This window comes from Nematolebias whitei, chromosome 1, assembly GCF_014905685.2.
Source record: "Nematolebias whitei isolate Nwh7 chromosome 1, NemWhi1, whole genome shotgun sequence".
NCBI classification, from domain to species: domain Eukaryota; kingdom Metazoa; phylum Chordata; class Actinopteri; order Cyprinodontiformes; family Rivulidae; genus Nematolebias; species Nematolebias whitei.
The window spans coordinates 30498997-30510932 of record NC_056498.1 but is presented as its reverse complement, the minus strand read 5'-3'; the positions used below and the strand labels follow the sequence as shown (position 1 = coordinate 30510932).

The following is an 11936-nucleotide window of genomic DNA, read 5'->3' as shown; positions in this document are numbered from 1 at the left end:
CAGGAATCGGGAGAGATGAAAAGGAGCTCGGTCTGTCGTTCAGATGTGCTTCCATTAATTCTTCATGGAAAGACACTGTGTCCTCTTCCTGTGTCAGTCTCTTTTTTACTTTGAGACAAACTCATTCAAAAGTCAGTGATTAATTATTTACCGAGGCAATGAAATGCCAACGCCTCATGAAGCACACCACCAGGAGAGAAAAGGTCACTCCCATCCTGCGCACAGATACGCTTTCCTCAAAACACACACACACACACAAACAACCGTGATGAATGGCAATGACGTGTTTATCTGAGCTTCAGGCAGACGCAGCTTCATCCTCATCATCAACCACAGTCGAGGGCAGAGCAAAAACTTGACTGATGAGGCAAAATCTGCGTGACGGCTCAGAAAGATCTTTTCTTTAAAGTTGATTGTCGTGGGAGAGGTGGTGACCTCCGATCAGTAACGCTCCTCGAGTCTGAAGCTATTACTGGATGAACAAAAATAAACACAGTGTGTGAGGTTCAGAGCTGTAGTTTGTGTCTGATTCAAATTAAACAACTTTGTTTGTGTCTTCACAGCGTAACGACACGACTGGCCAAATGGGGTGCCAATGCTGCCGCATGGTAAAAAGGTGAGAAGGAATTTACTCCTTTAGTTATTTTATTACTATTCCAATAATCCTTCTAAATGTTTTGACAAGTGCAAAGTCACTGAAACATTACCCTCCATTAATGGGACCAGACATTTTCCAACTAATTGTGTGTAATTTGTTAATTAACACTTCTCAGGCCAGGCAGGATGAGCTCCCAGGTCGGACATTGTAACTGTTTGTTTGTCAATTACTGTCCTGTAAACAAACAAGGAAAAACTTCTAAAAAAAGAAAACAAGATAAGGTATCACACTTTGAAGAATTATTTAACCACAGTTTCCATAAATTATTTACAGCAGGCAAAAAAATTGTCTGCATTTAAAATACCTTACCTATTAGACAGATCTAGTTGGCAGGCTGCAGACTGACGAAGTCCTCTGGATGGGGGACGAAACATTTCTCACTTAAAGAAACTGGTCCAGATGACATGAATCAACATTTTTTGTTATTATCTACCCGGATGATTGAGCTTACAAACCTTTTTTTTGTGTGTGTTTCTGTGTCTGTCTGTCAGTAAAATATCTTGGCCGTTGGATGGGTTTTAATGAAACTGTTTACAACTGAATAGCTTTTAGTTCAACCTTAGCATTTACAATAGGGTCATAACCCAGTCAATATTACAGATGCTGAGCTCAGCTTTAGTGTGGTAGTGGTTGAGGGTCATCCCTAACATATACTCACGAGTCCAAAAACATAACACAAGATTTTTGTTTAAAACTTTTGCATGAAGGGTAAAAAAGTCTTAATCAGAAAGTTCTCTTGTTATTTAGAATAACAGACAATCTCATTACGTTTTCCTTGTGGAAAATTTACAAATTTACCAAGTTTCATGTCAAAAATCATGGGATCACATGAGTATGTTGCTAAATTACACAGGAAGTGTTTTCCTTTCGTTTTACATGTTTCATCATGTGAAGTTCATATGTTATAATTAAACGCCCGTTGGAAGGCAGATGTATTATGGTATGGTCTCCGCCCCTACATTCATACGGCTGTAGACTTTCTCTTGTTCGGGCCATCACTTCTGAGCTGCTCAAGATAGTTTTAACAAAACTTTATACGCATTTCCAGTGTTTCCCCTACCAATATACAAGCGGGGCGCCCCGCCCCGTCAACAGAACTGAACGCCCAGTCTACCAAACACTCCTCACCCCCCCCCCCATTGACAAATGTCAGTATTGCTGTAGCGTGGGGCACAATACAATCGCGCTAGCAAAAATGCTACTGATGTACGGGTCCGCTCCGCATCTCCCCCCCCCATCAATTATAACTGGCAGCAACGTAGCGTTAAGCTAGCCGGCGGGTAACATGGGCATGACTCTGTCTCTCTCCCCCCCCCACACACACACACACACACACACACAAATAAAATGTGACGAACGCCCCGCCAAGGGAACTGATCTAGGGGAAACACTGATATCACATCACTAGACGCCATGTCGTGACACTTTTCCTCTCCCCAGCTTCAAGGTCACAAATCAAGGTCAAAGTTAAACCAAGGTCTTAACTTGTTTGGACCATAATTTAACCTTTTCATCACGCCAGCTTCAACGTGAAGATCACAAACCAAGGTCAAAGGTTTACAAGGTCTACATGTCCAGGCCATTGCTATATATATTGTTATATTGCAGTATAATAGTTTGTCGGTGGGCGTACAACGTGCCGTATGCAGTACTCTTGTTTCTGTAAGGGTTACTATAGGCCTAAAACATTTTTACTATCCTTTGATGTTCAGTTACTTTTTTTACAGTGAAAGTTCTGGAAGAAGTCGAGCTTATTTTTTGCAGCTATGTTAAAGCTAATTGAATCAGAGGCAACTGGACTTGTTGTAAATTTACTGCATGCTGCTATTAAAAGTGCATGTTAACGTATCAGTCCACCTCATCAACAGCAATAACTTACAAGTCTGTCAGCAGTTGAATAAACTTTTTTCCATTTTATGTGTGCCTTGAACGCATCGCAATACGTTTATCTTCCATCTTAGCAATGTCCACCTATTCGTCAGCCTCTCCCCGATGCCTTTCTTCTGTTCGGCACTCAAAAGACTTCTGAGGCCACATAATGACTTCTTGTCTTGTCTCATGCAGATGGTGAGAGGTCCGTTTAGAAAACGTCTGCGCCGTGAGCCTCACATGGGCTTTTAGTACAAACGCTGAGTCAATATGTCAATAGCCAGCACCCTTGGTTACTGTATTTCTTCGCAGGACTGTCTACTCATTAAAAGTATACAATACTCTGCTGTCAGGGCTCGACATCGCTGTACTTTTTGAGACTGAGCAGGGAACGATACTCTGATTGGAGGATAATGAAAGGGCTCCATGTGCTTCACATACCAGTGCTGTAATCCCTCTTCATACTTTTTTTTTTTCCATGTGGAGTTCACACACGTGAGTTCTTGTGACACAAACGCATAACTCGCTAATTGTCTAAAAGTGTCACATTTCTAGGATTAGCAGAGTTTGAGGTATTGAGGTTACTGGGTCGTCACTATAGGACCCACCAGCACTGACACTCAAGTCAAACCGAAAATATTCACTGGTGCTGCTCCGACGACATTATAAAAGAAAGGATGGTTTAGATTGTTGTTTATGGATTTTTGTAGTTATCAGCAGTCAGTATCCTACCTGCAGTAGATAATGGAAAGTCTGGGAGAAATTATCATTGAGGTCAAGCTAACCGCTAGTTAGACTAACATGCCAGGCATTTCTTGATTATATATCGCCCGTCGCCTTTCATCCCAACGTTTTGAATAAAGAGCTCTCCCAGTCTGTTAGCACTCAGACTCAGTGTCGGGGAGGACTCTCAGCTACAATCACACCGAAATTTAGCTCAGTAGCTGTAAATTTGACTAAATTATAGCCATTAACACCAGTTGGTTGTGGCTGCCGTCTTGCACTGGATGGATTCCAAAACCTAATATACATCCAGTGAATACATTCTGAGATTCTTAGTGATTTCTCAGTGATTCGTGAGAAATTTTGCTAACAGACGGGTTTTTTCCCCAACAGTTAATGCCAAAGTTATGAACAATGAATTTAGCTCAATCAGTTAGCACTTAGAATGTGTGTTAGGGAGGAATGTCAGCTACTACCACGCCAAATGTTAGCTCCATGTCTGCTAAACCAACTGAGTTGTAGCCATTTTGGTGTTTGCTAAGGCAGATTAGATATGGCAGCCATCTTGAATCAGAATAACTCCAAAAGTTGTAAATGTATATCAGATGATCACTTTCTATGAGTTTCATTAAAATCCTTCCTACGATTTGTGAGATATTTTGTTAAAAGACAAAGTCTTGCTTAAAGTTGTAGTTCAGAACTTTTAATGTAAGGTTTTGTGCAAAAGTTATAAATAATCAGCATCTTACCTGTGGTAGACGCTGCTTTGAAACAACCTCAGTTTGGTTAAACAGAGTTTAGTTCTGACCAGACTGACGAGCTAATGGCTAGTTTGAATTGGACTTGGACCAAAGTACATTGCTGCCGTTTTAAAATAATCTAAAACATTTATAGCAGTTTATGCAAAGAATATTTCATAAACTTAAATTTAACACCATGAGCTTTGATGCTAGAAGCTGCAAGCTGGGTTTTTTTCTGCATTTCATAATATTTCTACTGGAACCTCCTTGTAATGTGAAACAGACAGCAACGTCAAGATGTTTTAAATATCAACTGACTGAACAGTTAAAGGTTTTGGAGATTTGAGTCATTTTAACTCGGCAAAAATCCACTTTATACTTAGCGCCTCAGTTTCATCAGAAATATATTTTTGTTCATACTGAGGTCATAGAGCTATGTACAACAGGTAAGATATTATTTGTTAATAAACTTTCCATAGAGCCTTACCTTAAAAGATCTGGTTGATCCAGTAATTAGGGGTTGAATAAACTAGTCGATTCTAGGACGTCTCGCGAATTTTAAAATGTCACGTCGTCTAGTCGCAGTCGGTGGTTGTCACGTCATCGGCTCTGGGCCGCTGGGCGGCAAAACGGATTCTTCCAAGTAGATGGAAGGAGAGGAGCAGGCCAAGTCTCCCCAAACAGGTAGAAATTCATCAACAGTGTGGAAGAATTTCAGAAAAGATGTTTTTAGTTTCATTTTATTTAATCCACTAAATAAAATAAAAATAAAAACAGGTGCACTTCACCAGCGAATCCACCACTGCGCACCTGACCATGTGTGTTGCTGTACACACCGCTGGTGTGCACCACGCACCACCGCTGGTGTGCACCACGCACCACCGCCAGTGGAGAATCCACCACCGCTGCAGTGGTTTGTTTAATTTAGTGGATTAAATATAATTTTTGCAGCTTAATAATAGTTTTGGTTTTCCTGTGACTTATTTGCAGTATGATAAATGGTAGGAGCATGAATAAATATATGCTCCCCATGTTTTGTTGCTGTTGTTGGTTTTTTTTTGTGGTAAATAATAAATGCTTTTTTGTTTTGTTTTTAAGTGTCTTGAGTTCCTATGACATCATCAGCTAGTCAATGTCGACTCAACTATTATCACGTTAATGTCAACCTTTTAAAATATGTAGTCGTTCAACCCCCACCAGTAACACATGGGTGTGTATTTAGGCTGAGAACTGTCCACATGGGGGCTTTGGGCTGTTCACTCTGATTGGCTGAAAATGTCTAATGAATAATATCAACAGAAAATTTAATCTAAAATAACGTTACACAGGGGCAGCGCGGTGGTGAAGTTGGTAGAGCTGCTGCCTCTCGGCGAGAAGGTCACTGGATCGAATCCTCGTCCGGGGCCTTTCTGGGTGGAGTTTGCATGTTCTCTCCGTGCATGCGTGTGTTTTCTCCGGGTGCTCCGGTTTCCTCCCACAGACCAAAAACATGCATGTTAGACTGATTGGTAACTCTAAATTGTCTCTGGGTGTGAGTGAGAGACTGAATGGTTGTTTGTCTCTATGTGTCCCTGTGATGGACTGGAGACCTGTCCAGGGTGTCCCCCGCCTCTCACACAGTGACTGCTGGATATGGGCACCAGTGACCCCCACAACCAGAAAAAGAAGAAGTGGGCAAAAGTTAATGGATGGACTTTACATAGAAGTGAATCTTTCCCTGGATTGAAAATACTTTATTTTACGTTCTGTTTGTTCACGTTTGGCAGAAAACAGAACCAGAGAATTGCTGTGACCGGTCGTCTATTTCTTCGGCTCTTTGAGAATTGCTTGAAGATGAAACGGACGGCCTCCTGTTGCTGATGAAAATACACTTTCACTCTCCCACTAAGCTTTAGTCCAGCTCTGAGAAATATTGCTGTTTTCTTTCCTTCGTTGTCGCCTTGCTTTTCTAAAGTGATCTTCAGATTTCACCTTGACAGTGAGGATGCAGCAGCCTTGCTGCCCATGAGCTAAAGGAACAAGAAATTCATTTTCTCAGCTCTCCTCTGTGAAAAACAGGCAGACAGAAAGAGGCGTTTAGGTCAGAGGGTGCATCTGTGTGGGCTGCTTACATTTTCCTGTGTCTGCTTTCTGAGAGCAGAGTCAGTCGATACGTTTGAAAGTCATCCTCTTTATTTTGGGAACTTGTGTTCTTGTTAAGACACCAATGAGGAGCAGCTGGATCTCAGTGATGCTGACAGAGACACAACGAGAGGTGGGAGATGGAAAGAGCTCCATTTGGGTCATGAACAGATAAAACAAGAGACGCTCTCAGCCAGTGATGTCTGACAGCCTCCTCCACAAAAAAAAAGCCCCCCTACTCAGACTTTGTAACATCTAAGAGTGTGTGAAAAGGATTTAACTTCTGCCCTTAAAGAAAATCCTACAAAGTGAGGTATTAGAGAGCCATTAAGGGTTTCCTTAAAGGTGTAGGAGCTGAATGAATGCTAATTATTTAAACTGGTATTGCTATGTGGTGTTCTACAGAGTGAGCAGTCAGGACAACCAAAGAGTTTTATAAAGTAGCTTTTTACACCAACAACTTCAAACTTTTGCAGTCAACTCAGTTGAAGATGAGCACCAGGATTATAAGTGGCGCCGCTCACCCCTGAACTCCATGTTGGGATACTTTTGGTGACTTTGACCATTGATGGAGGTCAGAATGAGCTGCTCTCCGTCTTTGTGTATCATATGAAAGCAGATGACAGGGAGCCAAGAGAGGACGTGTATGAGGAAGTCTGTGAGGGTCAGGACATGTGCCGGGACAGGAGGGACAGCGGTGAGATGTGCCGTAAGAGCGACACATGGGATTAGACTGGGGTGGGATTACATAGGGATCAAGTCTAAACCACTTTTGGTTTGCAGCGGTGATGGACTGGTTGACCCCATGAATTATGATGTTTGCAGACAACATTGTGATATGTAGTGTGAAAACCGAACGGGTGGAAGAGAGTCTGAAGATGTGGCGGCATGCTCTGGAGACAAGAGGAATGAACGTCACTAGAAGCAAAGTAGAATACATGACAACAGTGAAGCTTTAAGGTGTACAGTATAGGTGTTGAAGGTGGGGGTGGGGGGTAGTATAGATGCAAGAGTGAAGTGAAAGGAAAAGTTTAAAAGATCTGGAGACCGGCTTTAATGTAAAGTGTGAGGAGGAAGGCAGTGCGTTTATTTATCTGTGATAAATAAATAAAGCTGTGACTTGGCAAACAAAGTGAGGAATCTTTTTAGATGAGGTACTGTTTTTCCAAATTCTTCATGTTAAAAAGCTTCATAACAATACTTAATTTGTTAAAATGACGGAAATTATCACTTGGCCTTGCAACAAACTAGTTCTGTTTACAAGAGTGCTAGTGAGAAGATTCAGTTTTTATTGGTCTAGATCAGAGGTCTGCAACCTTTACGATACTCCATTCACCACATTAACCGTGTCCAGAGCCGCAGTAACCTGTGATTATCAGCTGGTGGCCCGTGGGCCACGTCAGGTTTGTTGGAGGAGACTTGTGGCCAGTAGTGGTGACATTATAAAGCTAAAAAATATCTAAAGATTTTTAACATCATGTATTCTTACAATTTAAGACAAACGAAAAGACCAGATTCTTGTAAAAAAGGGGGGGAGGTAGGTTTTTTTTTTTTTTCCAATTAAATAAAAAAAACTGTGCTGTGCAGATGTGATATTTTTAATTGTAGAAAAAATAAGTATCATATTTTTTGGACTATAACTTAAAATCCTTTAAATTTTCTCAAAAATCGGCACCATTGTAATCCAGTGCGCCTTATGTATTAATTCTGGTTGTGCTTACTGACCTCAAACTGATTTCATGGGGTGCACGGCGCACAAAAATCTGTCAAAATGACCTTGTTTTGCTTAATGCGCCGTATAATCTGGTGCGTTTTATAGTCCGAAAAATACGGTAAGTATAGAAATTAAACAAAACTTTGGGAGTATTTGCAAAAGAAATGACAGGAAAACAGCTAAAACTAGTACTTTTTTGTTGTTTGTATAACAACCAATAAAATTCAGTTTTATGTTTGTTTTGTTCAAAGCTTGAAAGAGCCGTTGCAGAGGAACCAAAGAGCCACATGTGGCCCCAGAGTCACAGATTGCAGACCCCTGGTCTAGACTGATGTCAGGAGTTCCAGCCCTATATTTAAAAAGGGGAATCCCCCTACAATGATGCCTGACATTATAAGAAGGGATTTCCCAGCGCCTCGGCAGCCAGCAGAGATAAAAGTTTGATTTTAAAAGAAATTAAAAAGACAAAGGATTATTTCTGAAGACATACTTGTTAGAAAACTAATCTGCTATTTTAATTACTGGGATCACTAGATGGTGTCTTTATGAACTAATTTTTATGCAAATCACAATATTTTCACCCGTTTTGCGCTGGAACTTGTTCAAAAAACGTTCAATACAAAAACAACTGGACTTTATTTGTAACAGAAGACGTTACAAATAAAGTCCAGTTGTTTTTGTATTGAACGTTTTTTGAATTGATCATGTCCTGGAGGACTGAGAATCTTCACCAGCACACTGCAACTTGTGCTCGTTCTGACTCGTTTGGAAAAAGGATGTTGAATATGGGGCTGCCAGGGAGGAGGAAAAGAAGAAGATAACAGAGGACGTTCATGGATGTTGTGAAAGAGGATAAGCAGAGGGTTGGTGTGACGGAGGAGGATGCTGGGATGGCATAGGTCTGTTCTTACAGACGTCCATATTTAAACCCGTAGTATAGTCTTGAGTTGGGTCGTAAGCATCGAAAAGTTTTATCACGCAAAATTTTACCTTTTAAATTACCGTACTTGCCGCCGTACACGTCGCACTGCCGTATAAGTTGCATCAGCCCAAATATGTCTTATGAAGTGGAAAAAAACATAAATATGTCGCTTCGCTGTATAAGTCGCATCTATTATGCGTCACCGCTGACCACCCGGAAATGTGGGCGGGAGCGCGCAGAGGGAGGACTCGCGGTACATTGCTTCGAAATTTAACAAGCTAGCCACCTAAAAACAATTATTTGTTTACTTGACTTTATAGTAAAGTGTCAGTTTAACTTAATAAATGCACTTTAATGGTCACATCAGGTGAAATGAAGCTGATTTCACATTTGCTTTGGGAGTTCCAGAGTGAGACGAAGGTGCCTTGTATGGCAAGCCAAGTGTCTCATTAATAGCCACTTTTACCTATTAATGAGACACTTGGCTTGCCGTATAACTCGAGGGCCCTCTAGTGGCTGAAAATGGTAGTGCTCAATGTTTTCCATGTCAGAATGAATGAAATTGTCAGATCTCAGTCAAACATTGCGTTATAAATATAGGGGGAAAATTAACAAGTTGCTTCACTGTTTGCTAATTTATGCAAAAAAGTGTGACTTATACAGCAAAAAATATGGTACTATAACTGGATTGAGACAACAACTTGGCTTGATGAAGCAAGTGATGTGTTTCTACCCAGTCTTTGTCAACGACCAGCCTTTATTTGTGCCCGCCACTAGTTTGTCATCACTGAAACAACTGTGTTCCCACCAATTGAAAAATTGTTATTGTTCCATTTGTTATCAGTTTGTGTCTTTTTATCCCTCACAGCTACATCTATGACCCGTCTGTGGCGGTGGATGTACGAAAAACCGACTCAACGAGCAGCTCCCTCTACCAATCCAACCACCGCACGGGCGGGGCCCCCAATCAAGACCCTCGCAGCGGCAACAATAAGCAGAAGCACGGCATCCACAACCTGGGTTACAGCGACAGCACCCTCAAACTGGAGTTTGACAACAACCATGTCAACCACAGGCTGCACGCCGTGCCGCCTCTGGCGAAGGAGCTGCACCGGCAAGCAAGCGCACCACCTGCAGAGGGGGGGCTGTACATCATCCAACCAGAAGATGTAGGGCCGCGATGGATCGACATAGGTCCGAGTCAGGTTCCCGTTTACCCCAAGATAGAGGTGCTGGAGAATCAGAGGAGCTCTAGCGAGCAGGAACACGGGACCACGAGGAACGGGTGGCACAAGACTGAAGGTCAAAGGCAGTCAGTGGACGAAACAGACGAGGGAGTGGGAGGGACGCCAGAGTACCTGTGCGACACTGGTGACGAAGGTAGCATCTTATCTGTGGACATTCACACCAGCACAACCAGCTTGTCCTCGGGGGGCACGAGGGACGGACTCACACCGAATAAGACTCCAGACATTTCTACTGAGGAGAGCGGGATCTCTGTGACAAAGAGCGAGGAGGACATGGAGGGGAACGACGACGAGGAGGTGCAGAGCGTCACGGACTCTATGGTGGCCGAGGCCCTCGCTGCCTTAGAGGCGGCCACTGCTGGAGAGGATTGTGAGTGACGGACCACAGAGAAACTAGTCAGACTGGGACTTCAGAGAACCTGGACAGAGCATCCAGAACTGCCATGAAACTTTGCCAAAGGTTTGAACAATAAAGTTTTTCTCTTAAGATCCTAAAACGAACGAAGGAAAGCTCCGTTTACGATAAGGAGCAGATTTATTTTTAAACCCGTGAACACTTCTTACTGTGACAGAACATACGGCCGGCCTTGTGAAGGCTGCAACGTTTGGATAGAGCTAGAACTGAGCAGACCGAGTCCTGTTCTTAGTGTATTTAACACTTGGCAGTCCTAAATAATCCTGGATGTGCTCAGTCACTGTTTTGACGTGCACATGTGACCTTTTAGTACTACAAGACGGGGGGGGGGGGGGGGGTGTATCACTAAAGTCAACATTTCCAGAGTAAAGACAGTTCATGCTTCTCGTGTTTTTAAGTCTCCCATTTCACCAAGCAAATACAACGGGAAAGGTTATACAATTATTTTTACACACGTAACCGTCTTATTCCTAATTTTTTGTTATTTATAAAGTTTTAAGATTTAGTTTGATTTAGAGACCGTCTTTAAAGATCACAAAAGAGCAGGGGCATGCAGTCGGTTTGTGTTCATAGAGTTGCACTTGTTTGTTCTCACTGATTCTTAGATTAAAGCAATGAATGTTGACTCAATCTGCAGGTTTAGGGAAAATAATGGACGTGTTATTTTTTTACCAACAATTTCTATGCACATAATGATTGTTTTTATTTGTTTATGCTGAAATATACCTGTGGTTGTTACTGACCATACCTTTGTTTTTTGAGCAGCATAAATTTAGCAAGCCAAGTAAAGGTCGATCTCTGCACACTAAACCACTCTGGAGCCAATCCATACTGGTTGTTCTGTTTGTTTTGCAGGTCAAGCTTCTAGTTTCTAGTCTGGCCTAAGATAAAAGTCCAACTCATGTGCCTAATAACAAACTGAGGCTGAAGAAACGGTTATAAAGACGTTTAAGAATGATAACAAAATGGTTTCTTTTATGAAATTCTGAAATGTTTCATTGAGAAATCCATTTTTGCTAAAAAAAAAAACTGCCAATCATTTCTATTTCTTGTGTATATATATATATAAAAAAAATGGAAGTACAATAAACTGTAAACAAAAAGATGCGTGTGACTATTCTTACATTCAGTGTATATTTTTAAAAAAAAGATCAGTTTCAACAGGCTGGCAAGACAGTTAACCTGCTAATGAATTAGCTAGTTAGCGATGGGAAGACTGGTGGTAAAACAACACGGATAATGTTCACAATGGTTTGGATATGTGTTAAAAGCCCAAGATGCTTGTATTTTTTTCATTAACATCTGTCATATGTAGTTTATATGATATTTATCTCGAGTAAGTTCTTGTTAGCATTGTAAGTTAAAACAGGAATCCACCGGACCGGAGGGACAATGGCACTGGTACGAGTAGACGACACAAGGATTGCCGGAAACCCCTAAAGTCCCAGATCTCAGACAGACAGCATGAGCAATGACCACCACCTCTGCTTGTGTTCATGTTAACTTTATGAAAGATGACGTACTCGA

General features: G+C 41.6%; 1 protein-coding gene across 1 annotated transcript; it reads left to right on the top strand.

Moving 5' to 3' along the window:
* The first annotated feature begins 578 nt into the window (after positions 1-578).
* Positions 579-10591, top strand: zgc:194930 (uncharacterized protein LOC557813 homolog). The gene is made up of 2 exons (XM_037683641.1): positions 579-616; positions 9616-10591. The coding sequence occupies exons 1-2, from the start codon at positions 585-587 to the stop codon at positions 10370-10372; spliced, it is 789 nt and encodes a 262-aa protein (XP_037539569.1). The 5' UTR covers positions 579-584; the 3' UTR covers positions 10373-10591.
* Positions 10592-11936: the final 1345 nt, after the last annotated feature.